The sequence below is a fragment of the Podarcis bocagei genome (genome assembly GCF_964188305.1).
Source record: "Podarcis bocagei genome assembly, chromosome: 18".
Lineage (NCBI taxonomy): Eukaryota > Metazoa > Chordata > Lepidosauria > Squamata > Lacertidae > Podarcis > Podarcis bocagei.
Window position 1 is genome coordinate 8980454 of NC_138144.1, and position 24701 is coordinate 9005154.

A 24701-nucleotide genomic window follows, 5' to 3' on the forward strand; every position below is an offset into this window, starting at 1 on the left:
GAACTGACAAACATGAGGAAGGAAGGCTATATCTAATAAAGCATCTTTACACATCCCTAAAGGTGGTGGACTCTCCTGTTATGTATTCAGTGGTCTGTGTTTGCCTGAGCTGGAGTCTGGACTAAGGATTCTGAGCTCCTGTGTTCTGATTTGATACGTGTTGTCCAATCACAGAACACTTCAGGATTTGGGCCTCTGCCATTGGCCCTTGTACTCTCAGCCGTGATTCGCAGCTTGGAAGTTTAAACAGCCAATCACGTTGGGAGTGGCCCAGGCTTTCATAAATGTATAGCAGCAGTTGCTTTGCCCCTGTTTCCCAGTTATGTTGTTCAATGAGGCGTTCACAAAGTAAAGGAAGGATTGAACTCTGATTAATAAGAATACACACAGAGACTTGAACCAGCAAGACTCTGGGAAGGGTTCATATAATATTCTCTCTGTCTGTCTGCCTCCAGCCCCTGGCCCAGGTCGTTTTATTCACAAAAGAACTTTTTACAGAGTGTTCGTAAGAACCAATCAGATTTCTTCTGAGCATTTCAACAAACCCAGGTGGGGACAAGTTAAACTAATTAAGCACACATATTTCTGGGGTAAACAAATAACAGAACTACAAAGGGGGACATTTGGCAACCCTGGGAGGTGATAAACAATCAATACATATGATAAGAAGGATGGCCAGGAGGACAGCGATCATTATCACCTTCATGTGAGGTCGGTTTCCTGGCCCTAAGATTAACATCCTAGGATTAACATATCAGAAAGGCTACATCAAAGAAACTGCCCACTATCTTTGATGACCCAAGACGCCTGCCTGTCTAAGCAACTGGGCTGTGTACGCAACTTGTGAAGACAGAGGCATGGGCAGTAGAGGAAATGGCCAGAGATGCAGAGGGTTGTGGGATTTGATCAGAAATTATTGTCAATGTATCAAACCCAGTCAACACTGTTCAGGGAAGTTTTTAATGCATGACATATTAGTATATATTTGGTCTTTGTGGAAGCCGCCCAGAGTGGCTGGGGAAACCCAGCCAGATGGGCAGGGTACAAATAATAAATTATTATTATTATTATTATTATTATTATTATTATTATTATTATTATTATTATTATTATCTTTGAATATTAGAATTGATATGGTTAATAGGTAGTGATGACAAAGCAATCAAAATCAAAAACCTAACTCCTATCTCCCTCCAGTTTATCTTATTGTGAGATAAATATAACTTCCTAAAACAGAAAATTATTAAAAATAATATTTTTAAATATAATAATAATATTTTACAAACTAGGGGCAGTAGACCAGGACTCATAGTAGTCCTTGGCAAAGCAAAACCATCAGGACTGCATCAAACCTAGGCTGAGAATGAACATAATCTCTTTCAGAGGTGAAAAATGAGCAACTGTCAGGAGCCAGGCACTGTGACCAGTAGGGCTTTGCAGGACTGGGGCCTTCCTGAGATTGTTCTGGAGAGGCAAGGCGCGGCTACACAGCTGAGGCCGCTTGGTAACTCACTGCACCTGGTGGCAAGAGCCGGGAAGGGATATAAGGTCAGCATTTCCCTTCGGCTCTTTGCCACAGCAACACGTTCCCTGCCTTGCTGCGTTGGGCTTTTTACTCCCTACACTTCGGCTTCTTGACTCCCTGCTTCTTGATCCTTGGACCCTTGATTTTGTGACTCCTTGCTTCTCAACCCTAGGACCCCTGGCTTCTGGACTCTCGTTCCTGCTCCCACCCCGCTGTCTTGCCCCCGGACCCAACGTCCTCAACCGGGACTTTGATCACCTGTAGACCGGACCATGACAGCAACGTGGAAAAGTAGGTGTGTTTTCTTCATGCAGTTCTAGACGTCATACACATGGAATATTTTAAGAATCAGATGTCCCCTTAATTTCTGGTTGTCAGGTGCTCCTTTGTGTTCAGATCAGGCCTCAGCACAATAATGTAGCACTTGGGAAGGAAGATGCAGCCCAGAAGCCCAGCGCTGGAGGCCAACATAGAGAAGATCTGCACGGCCACCATGTACTTGCCCTTGGTGCTCAGGTAGGTGGGCACAAAAGACACCCAAACACTGCAGAAGACCAGCATGCTGAAGGTGATCAGCTTGGCTTCGTTGAAGGAGCCAGGCAGCTTCCTGGCTAGGAAAGCCACCGTGAAGCAGGTGGCAGCCAGGAAGCCCAGGTAGCCGAGGGCAACGTAGAACATGGCCACAGACCCTTCGTTGCATTGCAGGACGATCTCTTCCACCTGGGAGCGCATGTCGGACTCTGGGAATGGGGGAGAAGAGCCCAGCCAGATGGTGCAGATGAGAACTTGCCCCCCAGAACAGGAGATGACAATGGAGTTGGCCAGACTCTTGCCCAGCCATCTCCTCACCCTGTTCCCGGGCTTTGTGGCCAGGAAGGCCAGCACCACCGTGATGGTCTTTGCCAAGACAGAAGAAACAGCAGCTGAGAAGATGATGCTGAAGGCCGTTTGTCGGAGAAGGCAGGTCTCTTTCCTTGGGCGCCCGATGAAGAGGAAGGAGGACAGAAAGGAAAGCAGGAGGGAGACGAGGAGGATGTAGGAGAGGTCCCGGTTGTTGGCTTTGACAATGGGAGTTTCCTTGTATTTAATGAAGATTCCCAACACAATGCCTGCTATTAAGGACAAGAAGAGGGCAACGGAAGCTAAAACCATTCCCAAATATTCTCCATAAGTCAGGAAGGTGGTAATCTTGGGGACACATTGATCTCTGTCCTTGTTTGAATGGTGATCTTCTGAGCATTTGGTGCAATGTTCTGCATCTGGGGAAGAGAATAAGAGTGGCTGCAGCATCACTTACATCCCTAATGATCTGTGCTCTATTACGTTTTGAAGAAATCCTAGAGATTTCTTCCTTATGATCATTCCTTTCAACTCTCTTCCAGGATGTAATGAAGGTGATTAATCCTAAAGGAGTTGAGGAAGGAGCCACATTCCCCAATGTCTGCAGAATTCTCACAAAAAGTGTGTGAGACTGGATTTCTGCCCTGTGTTTACTCCAGGAATTCCTTCCCCCTTGGAGTCACCCACCTTCCTGGGCGGAGAAGGTCCCTTCCGCACACCGAGCGCAAGCGTAGCAGCAAATGGGCTTTCCTTCTAGAACCACCTTGGCATATCCAGGTCGACATCTTTCTGTACACCTGGAACGAGGTACGGCCTAACCAGAAAGACAAGAAGGTGCAAGAAAGAGGAACAGTTAGGAGTATTTGTGGGTATGTAATTCACTCATAGGGACGCGGGTGGCGCTGTGGGTTAAACCACAGAGCCTAGGGCTTGCCGATCAGAAGGTCGGCGGTTCGAATCTCCGTGACGGGGTGAGCTCCCATTGCTCGGTCCCTGCTCCTGCCAACCTAGCAGTTCAAAAGCACATTCAAAGTAGGTGTCTCTCCAGCGGGAAGGTAAACAGCGTTTCTGTGCGCTGCTCTGGTTCACCAGAAGCGGCTTAGTCATGCTGCCCACATGGCCCAGAAGCTGTATGCCGTCTCCCTCGGCCAGTAAAGTGAGATGAGCACCGCAACCCCAGAGTCGGCCCTGACTGGACCTAATGGTCAGGTGTCCCGTTACCTTTACCTTAATTCACACATAGAGTGAATTCAAATGGATCTCTGGAATGCAGCCTTTGACCCCTCATCAGGGTCCTTTCAACCCCCCACTGACCATTGGTGCGACCAGAATATCTTGTTCTTCATAATTAGATCAGGACAACTGAGGTTTGCACCACAGAACTCTCTTTCCTCTTCTCTGTTTACCTGCTTCCCTGCTTAATAAATCTTCAAAGAAAAAGGCAATGGAGTCTGAAATGTGATTTCCCCAAAGTTCACGATTCGAATAATCTCTCAATCACTAATTAAGACAAATTTAATATGACTTTTCCAAATATTGGTTTCCTCATTCTGCAAGGTTTCCTCTTATTGCTGATTTATTTCCCTAATTATTTCTAGTTCATATGCCATTCCTTAACATTAACCTTATATTACAATAGCGTTCATTTGTTTTTAACTTCTCATCCTTCACCAACAGCTGTGCACTTCTCAATTCCTGCACGTACAATAGTTTAACATTTGCAACATCTACAAGTGAACTGAGTACACAAATTAAAAAAATCAACAATAAATCAGCAATTATCTTTTCTAAAATAAATTCCTTTCCATCCTTCTTCATGTATGAAAGCCCAGTAGTTCACTTTTACTAGGTGTTTTCCCTTTTCTTCTTATCTACGTAGTATTTCTGTTGAAGATTCTGTCCAGAATTTTTAAATTCTCAGTCTGGCTCGGAAATAGATGGTGTCTTCTCTGAGGACCTCTGGGCTCTCTCCTTTCTTTGAGCACCCCAAATCCCCCTCCTATCTCAGCTGCTGTGGAAAGAAGAAGTGGTGGTTGCAGCTGTTATTGACGGTCAAGACACCATTGGGCAAACTGATATGGTCATTTTTCAGCGTTGTTTAAGGAAAAACATGATAAGCATCTCCTCGCCGCCTCCCTCTGTGATTCCCCCTACCTTGTTGAATTTCTTGTTCCACTCAATGGCTTCTGGGTTAATGGTGAACTTTATGCCAGCAGACGTCTCTCTCCTTATGTTCCCAATTTTCACAAGGCCAGGAGACTTATTGGCAGACATCACCCAGTTCACAATATCAAAGTCCGCTGGTCGCTCCCAGTTCTCATCCAAGCACAGCCTGCCCCTGGAAGTATTCAGACACCGGATTTCTCTTAAGAAAGGGTGAAGCTGGAATGACAGGGGAAAGGGCCAGCACTGAGAAACCTTGAAGCCAAGATGGATATCTCAGTACTACTCACTTCGACCTCTTATGATTTGGGGCCTGCGTGTATCTCATGTAGACTGGAATTCCTATTCAGCTATTTGTATTACTACAGACCCTGCAAGTGCCCCAATTTTCCAGGGATGTCCCTGAATTAGAGACAGTTTTTCATGTGATCCCAGAATTTCCCACTTTTCCTTAGAATGTCGCTATTTTCATTGGAGAAATGTTGGCAGATGTGGAGTTATCCAACCCACAGGGCGTCCAATCGTGTATCAGGAATTTTTAGTTTTTTTATATTTTAGTATGAATTTCTTTATGTTGGGAGCTGCCCAGAGTGCTGAGGCAACTGAAGAAGATGTGTGGGGTATAAACAGTGCTATTTTTCTAGAAAGGAAGGTGCCAGAACTCACCAAGAACACCTCCCTCTGAGAATGGCAATGGCACCCACCTGAGAGGGGCCAAAACTGAGTTCCAGTGAGTTCCCCCCTGAAAAAGCCCTGGGTATAAACTGTAAGATTATCATTATGGAATGGGATGTTTCTATTTTCATCAGAGAAATGTTGGGCGGTATGCTACTATTACTATTACTAATACTAACTATGATATTTTACATGTCTATCCCCAGTCAAGATCAGCATCTGTGTGGACTGTAGTTTGCAACAAGGGGAAGGAAATACCTGCCACGGCTGTAGCCTTTGGGGTCCCCATTGCTCTCCTTCCTCCACCATCAGCCTCCTCTGGGATCTCGAGGAAAGCGAAGCATGCAAGGCCTGAGCCACAGCGTGAACAGTGATGTAAGTGCTATAGCTGTCTAGAAACAGGACTCTCTCATTCTCCTCTTGGGGCAATGGCTGCAGTTTCTCCTCCTCTCTGCATCTTATCCTGCCTTTCACGGACAACTGATGCTTTGAATATGAACACTGAAATGCTTGATTGAAATAATCCACAAGATTGGTCTGCAATTTATATTTGCCACCTTTGCTGCTCCTTAATCCAGTCTCAATTGCAAAGAACAGAGAACCATGGAGGTGCTGGAATAGATTTGGAGGTAGGAAAAAGCCAATTGTGATTTCTAGCAAAGCTGCTGTGATCCAGACTTTCGCCCCTATTTCCTTCTCATAGGTATCGTGTATTGCCATGAGTGTTATGATATCCACTTCATTGGCTATATAGGAAACAAATACCCCAATTTGTCTCCATAGGGAAAAAGGTTCCCCGGGCCTGATAAATTGATCCATATCACTTTCTGGTACTCTTTTTGATAAAGCAATGCAGATCCCTTTGCTGAGCATCAGAGGTTTCACAGTGCTCACAAATCTTTCTCCACTGTCATTGTCTGGAGTGCAGAGGCCAATCCACGTCCATCCAAAATACAGGAGCAATTCAACAATCCCCTGGTACTGACTTTCCTCTTTGGCACTCATCCGGTAGACAAAAGGGAACAGGGTTTTACCTTCGAGAATCTGGGCAGTGAAGCCATAACTGATCTAGCAAGGAAAGCAAAAGATCAGCAATTTATTTTACTTTCAGAATAACAGACATTTAATTATCTGAAATGACTGATATCTAAATCTCTGCTGGCTGAGGCTGATGGGAGTTTTAGTCGGAAACATCTGGAAGTGTCAAGTTGGTGAAGGGTCAGTTTTGAAAAAGGGATGTAGGATCCATAGCTCAGGATTTTCCCATTTTTAAAAATATCCCTGCTTGACCTATCCAAAGAAAAAGTAGTATTTTATGCAGTTGAAATTCTCTGTCCCTCCATGCTCTCCCACTACTTACCTGTGGGATTTTGTAGATGCCTGACAAGGCTGAAATCACTTTTGAGATGACAGTATTGCTTCTTTCAAGAACAGCCAGCAGGTGATTCTGTTCTCCACAGTGATAATTGGGAATATTGCATCCACTGCCTGCAAGCAGCTCTAGCATGGCGTCCGAAGTTATTATTGCATCGAAATAGTTCTCATAGATGTTGTAGCCCAGAGTAATGTTGGGTAAGATCCTGAGATCCTGGTTGATCTCTTGGATGGTGAACAGGAAATGCAACATGTACGAGGTGAACCAAGTTGACAGTCTGCAATAAATGAATTATTTAAAAAGGGTGAAACATATTCATATTAATGGGAGGGAGGAAACATTATATGATCCACAAAGATTAGTATTTATTTATCTTATTGCTTTAATATCAAACCTTTTCCTGTCCAACATAGAACAAATATTTGGAAATTTCTGCTCCATGACCGGAGCTTTGATGCAAACAGCACACAGAGCTGTTCAGCAGTGGAACAGACTCCCTCGGAAGGTGACCATGTGTCATTGATGCTTCAGGTGTGATTCCTCTGGGTTCCTTCCATCTCTGCAATCTATGATTCTATTCTACTGTGTTCTATGAGTAAGAAATGAAGGCGCCCCTCAAAATGTGTGATATACTGGGAAGCTGTTTCACAGGTTGCTTTCTGCAGTGGTCTTTGGCGCCTTCCAAGGGGCTAGACTATAGGTAGATAAGAGACCATTTGACTGAACGAGGAGAAGCACCAAATACCTCAGTCCCCTTTTAGTTACAAATGAGGCCTGGTGGCTTTCAGGTTTGAGTGTGTGGTAAAATCTATAATTTTGCCCATGTTTGGATCAGTGACTCCACCAATGAGGACACACTTGAGGTCTGTATTAAAAAAGCCCAAAGATGGCGTCGTCGTTAGTGGTAGCGTTGACTTGAGCTCCGCACCAGTTGATGCTGTTTTTATTATTTTTATCAGTTTTTTATTAGCTTTTATCAGCCTCAGTATTTTATCTTTGTCATTTGGCAGCTATTATATTTACAAAGCTTGAGTCAAGGGCTTGAGTTAAAAGTCTTAGAGACACTACTTATCAGCAGGAGTGGAGTTTAGACGCCCTATCGTGGGAAGACGCCGAGCTTCCTGATTTACAGCAGAAATTAGTAGCTGCTCTATCTCTGGGGAAATGCCTAGGAAAAAGAAACGACTGGCCTCATCTCCACAAGTGAGCCCACAGCAGAAGAGCAAGCAGAGTAAAATGGACAATTTTGTAAGAGCACAGAACTCAGAACCTACTACATCAACTAGAACTCATTCCCAGGTAGGCGGGGATGCTTTAATGGGTGGAGATCACCCAGGGGAGAATGCTGAGATGAGCGCTCATGAACTACCATCTGAGGGGGCACTGCTCTATGCGGAAATACTTGTGGACCACTCCCTGCTGACTGCAAGAACAGAGGAGGAAATTAACATCAAATTAGAAAAGGCAACATCTCTCCTGACGGAGTTGGTGCTCCTGGCAGCCAAAATTAGCTCACTCAGTACTAGAGACTACAAATACTAAAACCAACAAAAGCGAAAGTAGGGACCTGATCCTACAAAGTACTCAAGTAGCTCTCGATATATAGCCTTTTAATGGTATGCTGCCTTACTGGAAATCAATCGACAGTGTGAAGAGAAACTTTAAGCTTTTACTAAATATCCATTGCAACACTCTGATCGCGATAAACTTGCTTTGCACGGACCCTCAGCACACTAGACTCATGCTGACATTTTCTGACTCAGCTACCCCTAAAATGCTACTGAAATATAGGGCCCTTTTACAGGACTATAATATTGATTTGAGGCGTGTTTTTAAAGACACAGAACGAAAACAACTACTGCCAAACTTGTCGTATAGCCGGACCGACCCCAAGCAATCAACGCCCTCTCTGCCGAAGGGCTTTCGCCATAGGGCCATGATTCATTCGGAAGGGCTGTCAAAGATGAATATGTGCGGTGAACCCAGCTGCAACACTCCCTTGGAGAGGAAAACGTCAGAGCAAAAAGGCCAAACACACAAAGAACGACAGCCCAATCTAGATAATTCAAAGATAGGACACTCCATTACGCCTTTGGCAGATCCGGAATTTCACCACTCTTTACCCCAGCTGGAATCTGATCAGCCAATGCCAAGTGACGCCCCTCCCAAGGGAAATGGGACACATAGAAAGCCAGAGACAGATTTAATTGTCTTTGACGAAGACCTCCCAATGGTCCCAGCAATTCAGATAAGACCGTCGATGCCGGGAAATCGGGAAAATGCTGCAACTCAACCCCGAGAACAACCACACCATGCATATCCTAAGAACGGTTGCATCATTACCGAACCAGTGAGAGAGCTGATAACAATTTCCCCACCACAATGAAGCCAAGCCAGTTATGGAACGAGCAGCCTTAACATTATCTCATGGAACATAGCGGGTTGGGCTAACAAACTAGGGGACGAGCCATTTCGTGAATATATAACGGGTTTTGACATAAGAATGCTGCAGGAAACTTGGGCAACTGACAACATAGTTCTCGACGGTTACGACGCCTATGAAATCAAGGCCTCTAAACCGCTCGGAAGGGGACGACCGAGGGGGGGCCTAGTAACTCTGGTTTCCACTAAGTTGGCGTCACAGGTTACTGAGTGCTCAGTTTTCAAGCAGCTGGCACTGGGGATCACTTTGCATCTGGAATCCAAGAGTATCATTCCTGTTTCAGCTTATATCCCGCCATATACAGTGCAAACACAGATAGAGAGCACGTGGCGTAAATTCCATAGTTTCCTTTATTCCCTACAAATTGGGTACCCTGGACCGGCATTTTACCTAATGGGAGATATGAATGTCATCATAATAGGCTCAAATGATGTTAGCCTGGAAATAAAATTCCCAATATTAAGAGATCTAAAGGAAAATAGCGCCCTCTTTCTAAACCCACCCCCTCGTAGACTTTTGAAAGATTGCCAAATCAACTATGCTGGATTCTGCCTGGCTTTTTTACAAATAAGTCTTGACCTCATCATTGCTAATGGGGCATTCCCCGGGCACAGAGAAGGCGAGTATACATTCATAAATACAAATGGATCTAGCATAGTAGACTGCTGTCTCACTAACAGAGAGGCCTTCGAATCAATTTAAAAATTCACCATAGATAATAGGACTGAAAGCGACCACCTACCTCTAATCATCTCCACTACTGGCCAAAACTCAATTCAGCGCTCTTACATAGAACATGAGGATATAGATAAAGCAAATGATCCAGCATTGCGTAGGAAAAAAATGGACACCTGAGATAGCAATTGCAGTTGAGAAGAGAGGGAATTCACAAACTGCAATTAAGTTAAGATCAATTATAATAAGCAATTTATCAATAGACTCCTCCCTGACGGCTTACGAAAATCTCATTGAGTCCTTGCAGGATGTGGTCTCTGTCAACATAAACTCAGCCGGCAAGCCATGCACTGCTAAAGGGCGCGGTTGGTTTGACCAAGAAGGAAGCCTTACGGAACGCTTATTTGGCCTATAGAAACACTGGATTAAACTACTTCCTTCCATCTTATTTCAAAATCAAAAAAGAGTATAAAGCCCTTTTGTCCTCATAAAAAAGGCAGTCCGAACAAAATTCCTGGTCCCTGCTATTGAATGCCTCACTAAACAATGAAATTAACTCTTTTGGCAACTAGTCTCCGACTCAATGAAAAATAGTTCCTCAGCCCCCAGCTGTGTCATTCCAGCTCAGATTTGGGAGAACCATTTCAGAAATATATTTATGGAAAACCCAAACCTCCCTTCCAGCTTACAGGAGGATGACAGGGCAGAATTGTCACTGCTCCCTCATTGGAGGCCGGTTACTGTGGAGGAAGTCCATACATTAATTGGGAATCTGAAGAGTGGAAAGGCTCCGGGGAAAGACTTTATCCCAGCTGAGTTGATCACATCAAACCAGCACTGGTGGCCTCCGCTTCCGGCAGCACTTTTTATGGTAGTAAATAACTCGGGGAAGGTACCATATAGCTGGAAACATGCTATAGTAGTTCCAATCTTTAAGAGAGGCCACCCAAATGTACCTTCCAATTATAGGCCAATTAGCCTGCTCTTAATAATTGGGAAGCTTTATGCCCGTTTCCTCAGTAGCAAACTGACAACTTTTCTAAATGAACACAATATGCTATCTGAAGCCCAGGCAGCTTTTCGTGAGAACCATTCAGCAACAGACCACTGTCTAATGCTGTCCTTCCTAGCCGAGAAGTGTACCAGGCCTCTACAGGGTAAACTCTTTGTGGCCTTCATGGATCTGAAATCAGCATTTGACTCCATCCCCAGATCCCAGCTATGGTCCAAATTAAGTCTGATTTTGCAGGACAAACGACTTCTCTTTCTCATAAAAGCCCTGTATAATGGAACCAAACTGCAGGTCCGATGCGGTCAACAGGGACAGCTATCGAACAGTGTCGAGATGACTAGGGGGGTGAGACAGGGTTGTATTTTGGCCCCCACATTGTTTTGTCTATTCTTAAATGACCTAGAAGAGAACTTAATGGACCCAGATGGACACATTCCAAAAATAGGAATGAGAAGGACCCCTTGTTGTTATATGCTGATGACACGGCCATCATCTCACGTTCCAGACCGGGTTTGAATTATCTGTTGGGGAAATTTTCTGATTACTGTTCTGGAAATGGTTTATCCATTAATTATGAAAAATCGAAAATTTTAGTCTTCAAAAGAAGATTCTCCCGGTCTAAATGGGTGCTGGATGGCCATAACCTTGAACAGATAAAATACTTCAGTTATATAGGGCTCACATTCCAGCATACAGAATCTTGGAAGCACCATTGGCAAACCTCCCTTCAAAAGGCGGAGATTACTAAGCTAGCCATACTCAGATTCTTCTTCACAAAGGGCGGCAAATATGTTCCAGCAGCCTTAAGGGTTTTCAACGCAAAGCCCGTTTCCCAACTCCTGTATGCAGCAAATGTCTGGCATAATGGGGACCTGCCAAAGCTTTCAGGCAAAATTTCTACGATCTCTGCTGCAGGTACCTAACTGCGTCCCCAACTCTGTACTTCTGTTAGAAGCTGGTGAATGTCCAATTTCAACTAAAGCGTGGTGGGCTGCCCTAAAACATTGGCTCAGGATTTCAGTGTTTAATCTAGGGAAGGGTCTGTACCAACACCTGACCAATGAGGAATTTGTCAGCAAATGGCAGAAAACCGTGGCTAAAAAAGCCACCTTATTGGTCTGTCTCCCCCTCAACTGTATTACCTGGGTTATGAAGGCGCCCAAAAGATTTTAAAGCAAAGATTATGGGATAATGCACACAGTGACTTGCGATCTCGATCACACACAGTCTGTAGTCCGCTGGGAGTAGGAGTACAATATGGGTATGTCTTTAAGTTAACATCTTACATCAAAAACCTGACAGTACCAAACTACCGAAGGCTTTTTACCAAAGCCAGACTAAATGTCTTTCCCTCTGCAGTGTTGGATGGCAGGTTGAGAGGAGTTCCCTACCAGGACAGACTTTGCTTGTGTGCTCAAGACATCGATTCCATAAAACATATTTTGTTGCATTGTGCAAAATATGAGCAGGCCAGGGCTGAACTGATACTACCCTTGCTGGTACCTTTCCCAGGAAAATCAGAGGCTCACTATGTCAGGTTCCTACTGGAAGACCGGACAAATGCTAGAACGTTAGCAATGGCAAAGTTTTTATCGGAGGTTGCAAGAATGAATGAGCCCTATATTCTAAACAAAATGCTTGTTTAACCTGGAGGTAGGCTGTATGAATTGTGTATTGATTTGTAATGATTTGATGGGTCTCTGGACCGTAATAAAGATTGATTGATTGATATTTTATATAATCATTTTATTTGAAGCATATCATTCCTGTTCTTCGCCCATAAAAATCCACCCATTTTCAGGAGTTTCTTAAAACACTTCTAATTTTTTTTAAAAAAAGTGACAGAAAGGAAAAAGTGCTGAGATTGGAGGAGGAAACCTTTAATGTAGCCCATAGTGGGCTGTAGTTCTCCTGTGGTATTGTGTCAAGAGAACTGTGCTAAGGTTGTTCACAAATGATCCAAATAGAATAAACATAAAATAATTTTGGCAGCTTGGAAATTGCTAGAGTTTCATGCCTCCCTCTGGGATAGGAAACAGGTACCTATGGATTCCACGTGAAGAAATATCAAACATCTCACTACTTAGAAATGAGGCCAGTTGTGTATGTGAAAAAAGGAATAATTCCTTTTCATATTTTAGAGACCTGACTCCACGAACAAGGAAGTCTCCTGATTCATATTATTTTATTCATCATTCCAATTAAAGTACATCTTTCCTGCTCTTCAGCCACCAAAAGTCACCTAGAGGATCTTAAATTCCATTTGTAAAACTGTAACATTCCTTAACGACAGTTTCTGAATTGTCCAAATGGAATAATATTGAATGAAACCTTTGAGCCTTGGAAATTGCCTGAGTTTCATGGCATCCTGCAGGTGGGAAAATTCAGTGCATCCTTTTGAACCCTGACCAGATTCACTAACATTCTTGCATTCTTCTAAAAGCAACACAGAATCAAAGGTAGGAAAGTGTTTTCCTAAGGAAGACCCAGAGAACATGGAAATAGGAGAGGGTTGGGTGGAATCTTTTACTAGACACCCCCCCCAGCTCCCATCACCCCCAACCAGCAAGCCCAATGGTTAAGGGCAGGTAGTCCTGCAACATCAGCCCTTGGCTCTCCAGCCCTGAGAAAGGGGCTATTTCCTTGATAAATAGGAACCACTAGAAGGACTGGAGAACCATGAAACTGTGAAGTACATACACTTCAATCCTGGTGAAGGGTGTCTGAGAAAAGACATATGGAGATTGCAAAAAAAAGCGTTTTGGAGAGATGATCCCGCTGATGAGAAAGTGTCCAGGCCGGTAGAAATTGAAAGCATCTGATTGAAGCATGACCAGATTCAAGGGGCATTTCCCTTTGTGGTTCCCGCAGACTCCAAAGGGCATCATGAGCAGCAGAAGCAGCAACAGAAGGAGCAGGGATCTCATTCTGGCTCTGCCTCCTCCTCCTCTTACCTGCCAAGTAGGCAAAGCAGAAGAACCCAAAGACTCTTGCAAGGCCAGACTGCCTGGGCTTTCCCCAATATGGGTGGTTTTCAACTCTACCTTCGGAGCTAGGAAGCGCAAGGCAGGCACACCCTCTTTCGCCAGCTCTGCATCTTGACTCAGTCTGTCTCCAACACAGGAAATATTCTTTGCACCGACTTTTTCTTTCCCAGTCACAGCGCAATTAATATTGCCATGCTGTTGTTGCTTTCCAAGGCTTGTGCTACCCCCAGAAATATCTCCTGAGCTTTCAGAAGATGAGATGACTATAATTTTGATTATTCCAAGTGGAATAAGTTTCAGCACAATAACTTTCTGGAGTCTAGAATGGCTCAAGCAGCAGGTGCAGAGCTGGAGAAAAACATGTTGGACAGAAGTCAAGGGGTGTGCTTGGAAGTTGGAAGTTTGGCCTGAACTTTGCTCACAAGCACCAAAGAAGGAGCTGGATCCAACCATGGACTCTCCTTCCTTGGAGGTTTTAAAGCAGATGGTTGGATGGCCATCTGATTCAGAGACAGGACCCCAGCAGTGATGGTGGGGAGAGAGGAGAAAGAGAGCAGCCCAAAATGAGACAGGAACCCACATTGAGTCGCTAGCCAGGGAAGCCCCACAGCCCTGGCACCATGGGGGGTGGTCCATCAGGACAAGTGGGGCAGCAAGCATAGCCTGCCCTTAGCAGCCCCCTGCCTGTCTGTCTGGACCACAACAGGTCCAGAAGGTGGCCTGACCGGCCGGCCAGCTTCCTCCTCCTCCTCCTCCCCAGCCCCAGGGCTACCCAGCTCAGCAGGGCTTCCGTCCTCCTCTGTCTACTATGTACCTCATTGAGCGAGGCCCAAAGGGTATCCAGGGAAGACAGGGAGGAAAGGCTACTAAACAGGGACAGACTTGGAACCTGCAAGCTGCAGTCGGAGTTGCTCTCGTAGGCTTCGTAGTTGAAGCTGAGGGGGCTGTCCAAGCCGGCGTCTCTCTGGGGAGCAAGGCTTTTCTTCCAGTTTGGGGTCCTCCCGTGCACAACGTCAGAGTCCCCGATATCGAACTGGCTCATTGAAACGCTGATATGGCTACCGCAAAGGATTGTTGGGTTAATTTGTACACTGCTTAGTCATGTGCCCCGGCCCCCAATCTCCAACCTCCGCACCCCCCTTCCTCTGCCACTGCAACAGAATAAAAGGACTGAATGCAGAAGCAAGATCTGTTGGGTCGTGGATCCTCTGCTCAGAGTGTGCTTGTGCAAGTCAAACCATGCCTCCTGAAGACACCACGGTCTCCAAGGAAACTGAATCTGCTTCAGCACCTGGAACCCTGGGAGATTGGGGCATCTCTGCATTTATTTGTGGATTTGACTTTCCAAAGACAAAAGGGTAAATGAAGCGGGAACCCTTCTTTACCAATTGGTACTACGTCTAAACTTAGTGATTCTAAACGGGAACTGCCCGCCTGACGTACCGGGTGAGTTTACACACATAAGCTCCTCTGCAAACAGTGTCCTGGATTATATGTTAGTATCTCATGACATATTCCCCAAATTTTCCCATTTCAAAATATCCAACTGAGTGACCACCTACCGTTGGTCGCCACAATGACTATAGACTGGACCCCAGATGGAAGCAGACACCCAGCACATCTGATGACGAACTCAGTATTGCAAATCAAAAGTGTAAAATGGTCCGAACTACATGCCCAAAAATACTCAGCATATTTCCAACAAGGACTAAAACAAGCATATTCAGGCTTAATCGAGGATTATTATGATTATGACCAAACTCTAAGACTATTCTCGAATCTGCTTCAGCACCTGGAACCCTGGGAGATTGGGGCATGCACATCCGCATCTCTGCATTTATTTGTGGATTTGACTTTATAAGTAACAACTTATATTATTCGTTCTCCGTCCTCCTGAATGTGGAGTGGTGGCTTGTGTTTCCATTTAAATTTCATTCCTTATTCCGAAATGTATGGAGAGGTTGGATCCTGCTTGGTGGTTCCCCCTTTGGACATTTGGCTGGACACAGTGAGAACAGGATTCTGGACTAGGTGGGCCATTGGCCTGCGTGTCCGTTTTTTTACGTTTTGAAATATGGGAACCCCAGTTAAGGGCCCACCGCCTCCAATTTAGGCGTCTCTTCCAGGCCATTCCTGGAGGGACCCCTCTTCCTCTTCCATTTCCTGAAGCTCTGGGACAAAAACAAAACAAAAATTGCAGTGTAAAGAAGTCTGAAGGACAGAGCAGGCCAAGATGTCCCCCGAGGCTCTCTATTTCCTAAATAACTCATAGGAAAGATCTGCCTAGTCCAGCCTCATGTTTCTCACATTATATAACCTCTTCCCTCCTCATCCCTCTTTCCTTTTGTGTTGCATCTTTCAGTTTGACAGGCTGAGGGCAGGGGAAGTGTCTTGCATTTTACTGAGCTGCCAGCTGCTCTGGGAACCTTTTTACTGAAGAGGGGGGTAGAAGTGATTGTGAGAAGAATGGACAGCAAAGCATGCTGGGAAGAAGGAGGTGAGGGAAATGAAATGAAACCTAATAAAGGATAATTTATCAATAAAGCTAATAAGCAAAACCGAACAAAAGACACCTTGAGATTTATTTATTTGGTTATGCACTGGAAAAACGAGTAAATTTCAAATTAATCTGGAACCCTTCCGCAACACCTTCAGATTTCTTTATTTAGTTATAGATTGGAAAATGGGTAATTTTCAATTATAGGAAACAGGCTACTTGTTTGTAAGATGAATGGGCAGCAAAGCATGCAGGGAAGAAGGAACGGAGGAAGAGAGAGAAGCCCTGTCAGCAGCACCTGGGAGAGGGGAGAGAATGTGTGGCATCTGCCATGCAGGCAGGTCTCTGCCCCAAGGAAGCTACAATCAGAGACTGACAAGAGGGAAGGTCTGCAGATCCTGCACTGATTGCCTTCTCTGCTTCCCCAAGTTTGCCTGGTTCTCTTTACAGCCACCCAGGCTGGCGGTCACCACTCCTTCTCACAAGCCTCCCCACAGGGGAAAGTCACCTCTTGCATCTGCCATAGGACCTTCCTCCAAGCTGGGTTCCCGATAGCTCATGCCCGTTCCCCTCAGCTTGAACCCCTCAATGTGCTCTCACCAGCCTCAGCCATATAGTCCAGAACATTGATCGGGCACCAGCTTGGGGAATCCTGGATCTCACTGAGTGTTCGGCCTGGCCTCCATGGGTGATGGCTTCACCAGCAGCAGAAAGACCTTTGATGTTCTTCTCCAGAGCTTCTTTATTAAGGAAGCCATCCTGCAAGAGAGGAAATGGCGCGCTGGTTGGTTAGCTCATTTGGAGCCCCTTTGGACATAAGGGCATCAGAAGAGCAACTCAGGAAAAGGAACTCACCACGAGGTCTGGAGAACTGAATTTTGTCGTGGGGGATGATCATGCTTTACACTGAAACGTGCAGTCGGTACCAGAGGATAAAGGTAAAGGTAAAGGTACCCCTGCCCGTACGGGCCAGTCTTGCCAGACTCTGGGGTTGTGCGCCCATCTCACTCAAGAGGCCGGGGGCCAGCGCTGTCCGGAGACACTTCCGGGTCACGTGGCCAGCGTGACATCGCTGCTCTGGCGAGCCAGAGCCGCACACGGAAATGCCGTTTACCTTCCCGCTAGAAAGCGGTCCCTATTTACCTACGTACACCCGGGGGTGCTTTCGAACTGCTAGGTTGGCAGGTGCTGGGACCAAACAACAGGAGCGCACCCCGCCGCAGGGATTCGAACCGCCGACCTTTCGATCGGCAAGCCCTAGGTGCTGAGGCTTTTACCCACAGCGCCACCCGCGTCCCCCTAGCCAGAGGATAGCGTAACCCCATTAAGTGCAGGCAACCTGGGTCAGTTCTGGCCTTGGGTAAATACGGATAGGACTGAGCTCTACAACTGGTACCGATTGCAAATTTCAATGTAAAGCGTGATCATCCGCAGCGACAAGATGCGATTCTCCAGACCTCACGGTGAGTTCCTTTTGCTGAAGCCTGAGTTGCTGGAGTGAAGGGGATCTGAGTGGCCACCAGCCGCAACCAGCACACAGCCCATTTAGAGGGCACCAGCTTGGGGAATTCTGGTTCTCACTGCATCACATCACACCCACCTGGGGAGGTGGAAGGACCTCCCTCTCTCCCAGAGTCCTCCGTCTCAGCATCCCCGCGGAGACCTGCCACGGCTGTTTCCTCCTGGCCTCTGCAGGCGCAGGAGAAGACTTCCCCAGCAGTGGCAAGAGCTGGGAGGCTCTCTGGCTGGCAAGGTCCCGGTCGCTGCTTGGTTGGAGGCGCCAGCCCTGGTTGTTCTCCACATCCTGGAGCTTCATCCTGCAGAATAATAATAATAATAATAGTAAATTTTATTTATATCCCGCCCTCCCCAGCCAAGCCGGGCTCAGGGCGGCTAACAACAGTCAAATAAACAATCAAATAATAACACATTCTAAAAATATTTCATTATAAAAATTAGTTAAAATCAAATAGATGGCAACCGATTAAACAAAATTCTGTGCAGGTTGCCAGAGGAGGGAGTCAGGCTGCGCCCTGACCAAAGGCCTGGCGGAACAACTCTGTCTTGCAGGCCCTGCGGAAGGATGTCAGGTCCCGCAGGGCCCTAGTCTCTTGTGACAGAGCGTTCCACCAGGTTGGAGCTGCAGCCGAGAAGGCCCTGGCTCTAGTTGAGGCCAGCCTAACCTCTCTCAGGCCTGGGACCTTGAGGGTGTTATTATTTGCAGACCGTAGGGGACCGAAGAGGAAATGGCTCATTTGGAGCCCCTTTGGGCATCAGAAGAACCCGGCTGGATACGGCCCACAGCCCGGAGTAGGATCTTGCTCTCAAAGGGGCTGACCCCTTTCTTTCCCTGGCTCACCCCTTTCTTTCCTTACAGCAGCTGTCTAAAGCGCGCTCCCGAGCGGCAACCCCTTGGGGAGCGCCTAGGGATGTGCATCTGGGGGGGGGGGCTCCCCCGTTGGTGCTTAACCCTTCCCGGTCCGACCAGATAGTCTGTTAGGGCCAATGCCTCAAGCCAAGACCACTCTGACCTGGAATCAATCAAGTTGTGGCCATTTTCGCCCATTAACCGAAATTCTGGTGTCTGGTGTCCTTATTTACTCCATCTGTGGGAGGGGGCGGGAATTGCCACGCAAAGCTAATAAGCGAAAGATAACAAAAGACAATTTGGGATTCATTTATTTAGTTATACATTGGAAAACGAGTCAATGTCAATTATAGGACACAGGACCCTTGTTTGTGAGAAGAAGGGGCAGCACAGCATGCTGGGAAGAAGGATGTGAGGGAAATGAAATGAAGCCTAATAGAAGTGAAATTATCCATAAAGCTAATAAGTGAAACCGAACAAAAGACACCTTGGGATTTATTTATTTAGTTATACACTGGAAGAAACGGTTAAATTTCAAATTTAACCCGGGGAGGCTGGCAGGGACAGGGCCCCCAGGTGAGCCCGGGAGAGAGAGGGGCCCCTGGGGGGATTCGCACTCTGCACACCCTCAGAGGCCGGGGAGGCTGGCAGGGGCAGGGCCCCCAGGTGGGCCCGGGAGAGAGAGGGGCCCCTGGGGGGATTTGCACTCTGCACACCCTCAGAGGCCGAGGAGGCTGGCAGGGGCAGGGCCCCCAGGTGAGCCCGGAAGAGAGGGGGGCCCCTTGGGGGATCTGCACTCTGCATGCCCTCAGAGACCGGAGAGGCTGGCAGGGGCAGGGCCCCCAGGTGAGCCCGGGAGAGAGAGGGGCCCTGGGAGGATTTGCACTCTGCACACCCTCAGAGGCTTTGTAGTCTAAGTTCAGGGGGCTCTCTGAGCCAGCATATCTCGGGGGGGGGGTGAGGGGTTTCTTCCCATTTGTCGACATGCTTCTTAAATAGTGGTGCCCGGAATTGGACACAGTATTCCAGGTGGGGTCTGACCAAGGCAGAATGGAGCTGAGTCTTGTGAGCCACTGGTATTAGTCGCAATAAAAGTAATAATAATCACAACAAGATAGTAATATTAGACTTAGTTAGCAAATATTTATGCTGCTTAACTGTGTGCATTGCAATCCCGTATTCATTGTTGTGCATAGTAATTTTAAGTGCATTCTTAATATTACAATCAAGGTGCAGTACTTTTAAAATGCATATTTTCTTTAAATATAAACACAGAAATAAATGAAGTTCCCAATTCATCGGATGATGACCTGTGCCACAAAGAGGGAACCAGGCAGAGGGCCTTTTCAGTGGTGGCGCCCGCCCTGTGGAACGCCCTCCCAGCAGATGTCAAGGAAAGAAACAACTATCTGACTTTTAGAAGACATCTGACGGTAGCCCTGTTTAGGGAAGTTTTTAATGTTTGATGTATTTATCGTGGGAAAGAAGATTCCACCTAAACATTAGGAAGAACTTCCTGACAGTAAGAGCTGTTTGACAGTGGAATTTGCTGCCAAGGAGTGTGGTGGAGTCTCCTGCTTTGGAGGTCTTTAAGCAGAGGCTTGACAACCATATGTCAGGAGTGCTCTGATGGTGTTTCCTGCTTGGCAGGGGGTTGGACTCGATGGCCCTTGGGGTCTCTTCCAACTCTATGATTCTATGATTCTATGGACTCTCCTTCCTTGGAGGTTTTGAAGCAGAGTTTGGATGTCCATCTGTTGGGATGCTTTAGCTGAGATTCTACGCCATATTGCCCCTTCTTTTCAAGCCACCTTCCAGAATCTTTCCCCTCTCAGTCCTGCCTTCTCTTTCTCCTCCAACACCGCAGACGCTGTCATTCTCTCGCACTTCTCCTTCGCCGTCCACCCTTTGCCCACTGTCTTCTCAAAAGGTGTCGGGCTCTAGGACTGGGGCTGGCCGTGTGGGACGCCGGCGTAGGGCCACGAGAGTTTGGGTTTCTCGCCCGGCTTGCCTCCGCGTTCTGATCTTTTCTTCCTCCTCTCCAGTTTGTACCACAAGGATTAAGACCTGTGGAAGGACAACAAAAAGGAAATGTCCCTTAGGACTCTGGCGCCTCCAGGTGCTACTTCCCCTGCCACCACTGACGGAGGAAGGTGGGTGCGGGGGGGGGGAGGTATCGCCCCAAGTGTCATCCCTGGGGTGTGTGTGACAAAATCTCCCCGGGTGAATCGGTGCGAGCCTCCCAACTCCTCCTCACCTTGGTTCGGGGTGGACACAGCTGCGATGCTGCCGCATCCAGCGCCTGAGCCGCGCGCAGAGTGGCCTCCTTTCTCCCTGCGCCCCCTGCTGGTGCTTGTACTGGGTTGCCCCAGTGGCACTGGTGGTGTTGGTGGCGGCGCTCTTCTGAAGACCTTGTGGACCCAGGAGATGATGGAAGCCAGGCAAGTGGGGGTCTTCGGGGGCCTCTCTTCCTGGCAGTCCTGTGAGAAAAGTAAACAATTCAGCTCCAGATTCTGGGAAAATGCCACAATCATTAATCAAACAAACAATCAAACGATTGATTAAACCCGTATGCCATCCTTCATCTGAAGCTCTCAGGGCGGCTTACAGCATAAAAATACAAAATAAAAACACAGCATATGTATTAAAAACAAAAACGAACTCATAAGCCAACCTCCCAATCCACAAGCATGTTGAAAAGGCCATGCGTTGTTCCATTAGCCAAAGGCTGGTTCTGGAGCAGAACTTTCCACGTTGGTGACACACTTTGGAGACATGCCTCATTTCGCAAGACAGGGATTCAGTTCAACTAGCCCTTTTCCAGCCCTGGGAGGAGCACACAGTTTGGGAAGCTCTGTTCTAGAGAAACGTCTTTGCTTGGCATCCAAAGATACATAATGAAGGCGCCAGATGAGCCTCCCTGGAGAGAGCATTCCGCAAGTGGGAAGCCACCACAGAAAAGGCCCCTTCTTGTGTTGCTGCCCTCCAGACCGTTTGTGAAGGAGCCACACGAAGAAGGCTCCTCCTTTTCTTTTTGGGGGCGAGGCGTTATACGAAAGGGTTGTAGTCAGGAAGGAACACTCCTCTCCCAGGTTCTCATGTGGTCAGCCTTGGAGAGATCTGAACGAGACACAAAACCAAGAACAAGCGGGTGGGGGGAAGGTATAGGAGGCAGGAAACCCCCAGAGAGAACCGGCTTTGCGAAGCGCCAACATGGTTTTATTATTGCCAAACCCACTTTGCAATTAATAACTTCATTTGGCAGGAGCCACCTGGAAACTCATTCTAAAGAGATATCTTACAAAACAAATACCAAACCAAAAGGAACCCAGGAGAATTATCTCCACCCCCATCGTTCTGCCCGGACACTGAGATCCAGCTCCGAGGGCCTTCTGGCGTTTCCCCCACTGCGATAAGCGAATTTACAGGGAACCAGGCAGAGGGCCTTCTCGGTGATGGCACCTCCTGTGGAATGCCCTCCCAGCAGATGTCAAAGAAATAAACAACTCTCTGACTTTTAGAAGACATCTGAAGGCAGCCCTGTTCAGGGAAGCTTTTCATGTCATGAATGAGTGTATGTTTTGTCTGACCTCAATTACGCTTGCCTCCAGGTGTTCTCCGGGTGGGGGGCATGGCAAATCAAGGGCCTCCTTGTCCTCCCCGTCCTCCTCTGGGGGGCTGCCTGGTTGTTCTTGTGGCTCTTCCTCCTTGATAGCCACTTCAGAGGCTGACTGCTGGCAGAGACAGGACCCCAGAGGTGGTGGTGGGGAGAGGGGAGAAAGAAGAGAGCAGCCCCAAATGAGACAGGCAGGAACCCAGAAGGGAAACTCTCTTGCCTACATTGAGTCGCTAGCCAGGGAAGCCCTACAGCCCTGGCGCCATGGGGGGCTGGTCCATCAGGAGGAGTGGGGCAGCAAGCATGGTCTGCCCTTAGCAGCCCCCTGCCTGTTTGCCCCCTTGCTCACCACCGTCTAGAAGGTGGCCTGGCTGGCCAGCTTCCTCCTCCTCCTCCTCCTCCTCCTCCTCAGGGTTGCCCTTGTGCAGCTCAGCAGGGCTTCCCTCCTGCTCTGTCTGCTACGTACCTCATTGACGGAATCCCAGAAGGAATCGAGGGAAGACAGGGAGGACACAGAGGACAGGGGGGAAAGGCTGCTGGGGGAGCTGGTTGGGGAAAGTTTCGGAACCTGCAAGGAAAAGATGCAAAAGACGAGCAATTAAAAAACCAAACCAAACATTAAAACTCAAGGCACCCATAACTGAAACAACAGTTCCTTTTTTTTAAAATAAATTTTTATTGAGTTTTCACATTTTATATAGACATAACAAACACAAAAAGACAAAGACAAACATGTATAATTTCCAATTCTTACTTTCATAACCACTTTCTCCGACTTCCCCGCACCTCCCCTTCATGCATCCTAATTCCAGTAATTAGTTCAGCAAGTTCTAGTCTCTTATCTTTAAAATATTAAATCATATTTTAACTTAATTCTTCTTAATTAACCAAATTTAACTTATATATATCAATTATAATCATTACATCCTTTCCAAAGGTCGACCTAAGCTCCCTTCCACCAATTTCCCGATTTTCGTGTTAATTACTAAACATAATAACTAAACATAAAAATCATAAAATTATCCTGCTTTTAGATTCAAATAACTCTCACCCCCCCTTTTCCCGGTTTCAATCTCCCAAAAAGATGCCGCCGCGGCAAGACCCGTCCTCAGTAGAGCCGATTCCCTCCGGAGCTCGGAGGGAATCCGCCATTAGTCGATCGCGCTAACCCGGAAGTCACTGAAACAACAGTTTCATTCTGTGGTTGATCACCGCTTAGGCCACGGCCACCTACCCAGTCAGGACTGAGGAGATCCAGCCGTCTTGCGGTCTCCTCCTTGCCTTTTCCTTCGTCCTCCTTGAGAATGTCCTCCTCAATGGCTGGCTGCTAGCAGAGACAGGACCCCAGAGTTGACGGTGGGGAGAGGGGAGAAAGAGAGCAGCCCAAAATGAGACAGGCAGGAACCCAGAAGGCAGACTCTCCTGCCCCCATTGAGTCGCTAGCCAGGGAAGCCCTACAGCCCTGGCGCCATGGGGGCTGGCCCATCAGGACGAGTGGGGCAGCAAGCACAGCACATTCACTCTCAAGGCACCCATAACTGAAACAACAGAACAGCGGCATAGCCAGCCGCTCGGGTGCCCGGTTCAACGCGGGGGTCCTGCGGGCGGGGGGCGCTGCCTGGAGCCTCTCTGCCACCTCCCCCCCAGCTGTAGGGCGGCTGAGGGAGAGGCAGGGGGCAGACGCAAGCCCCACGCTGCCGTTTCAGGCAGCACCCAGCCTGCAGGGGCCCAAGCCACCACGTCACTCCCAGGAGAGATGCGTGGATCAGGCACTCTGCAGGCCCCCCCCCGGTAAGTGCCAGCCCCCGCGGTGCGGCGCCCAGTGCCAGCCGCGTTTTTTGACTCAACTAAAAGGTTTGGTGAGCCCAATTTTTATTTTTATTTTAAACACGGCTTTATGTCCTTTTGCCACCCCCCTCAGTGATGACACCTGGGGCGGACCCCACCCCCCCACCCCCCACCCTCCTTTCTCTGCAACTGCAACAGAATAAAAGGACTCAAAACTCCCTTAGCAGTTTCCTGCTGGTCCCCTCACCATTTCCCCAGACATCAGTCTTCAGACTTTGCTTTTTCGGTGTCTAATAACAGTTTTTTCTGATTCACTTGCAGAGAAACCACCAAACGGCTGTTGGCCTCAACTGTCAAGTGAGGCTGGGATTCTGAGCCGATGTCACAGCCAGGTTCCGATCAGTCCATTTCCTCCTGGGGGGGGGGGACCTGTTTCCCCTGAGGGCGACCGCTGAACACACCACCCAAGGGAAAAAGAAGGAGAAAAGCAGAGAAATCTTTTAATTCTGTAGCAAGAAAGAATGCGTGCCAGGAGTTCTCTTTTCCCTGCACTCCTCCATTGCAACGCCTTTTCATCATCATCATCATTAAACTTGATTTAATGAACATGCATATCAGAGTGCTCTGTAAATTGATAGGATAGTTTTTGTCGTAGTACATTACCGTATTGGCCTGAATATAAGCCTCACTTTCCTCCCAAATTCTGACCGTGAAAGGTTAAAGTGCGGCTTCAATTC

At 47.3% G+C, this 24701-nt stretch overlaps 1 protein-coding gene and 1 long non-coding RNA gene across 2 annotated transcripts in view; one reads left to right on the forward strand and one right to left on the reverse strand.

Moving 5' to 3' along the window:
• Positions 1-1156: 1156 nt before the first annotated feature.
• LOC308577752 (vomeronasal type-2 receptor 26-like) lies at positions 1157-6993 on the reverse strand. Its single transcript, XM_081178184.1, has 5 exons — positions 6564-6993; positions 5462-6271; positions 4520-4747; positions 3053-3179; positions 1157-2784 (listed from the first exon to the last, which is right to left on the reverse strand). Exons 1-5 carry the CDS (start codon positions 6828-6830, stop codon positions 1886-1888), a joined length of 2331 nt encoding a protein of 776 aa, XP_081034310.1. The 5' UTR covers positions 6831-6993; the 3' UTR covers positions 1157-1885.
• Positions 5492-24701, forward strand: part of LOC308577782 — a 31048-nt gene continuing 11838 nt past the window's right edge. Inside the window, exons 1-2 of the long non-coding RNA XR_014003682.1 lie at positions 5492-5578; positions 6992-13296. This is a non-coding gene — a long non-coding RNA (uncharacterized lncRNA). The remainder of the gene's footprint in view (positions 5579-6991; positions 13297-24701) is intronic.

Coding starts and splice junctions, on each gene's coding strand:
- LOC308577752 (XM_081178184.1), bottom strand. CDS start 6,830: ATGTTGCATTTCCTGTTCACCATCCAAGAGATCAACCAGGATCTCAGG. Junction 6,272..6,563: donor GCATCTACAAAATCCCACAG/GTAAGTAGTGGG, acceptor TTTCCTTGCTAG/ATCAGTTATGGCTTCACTGC. Junction 4,748..5,461: donor AAAGGCTACAGCCGTGGCAG/GTATTTCCTTCC, acceptor CTGTCATTCCAG/CTTCACCCTTTCTTAAGAGA.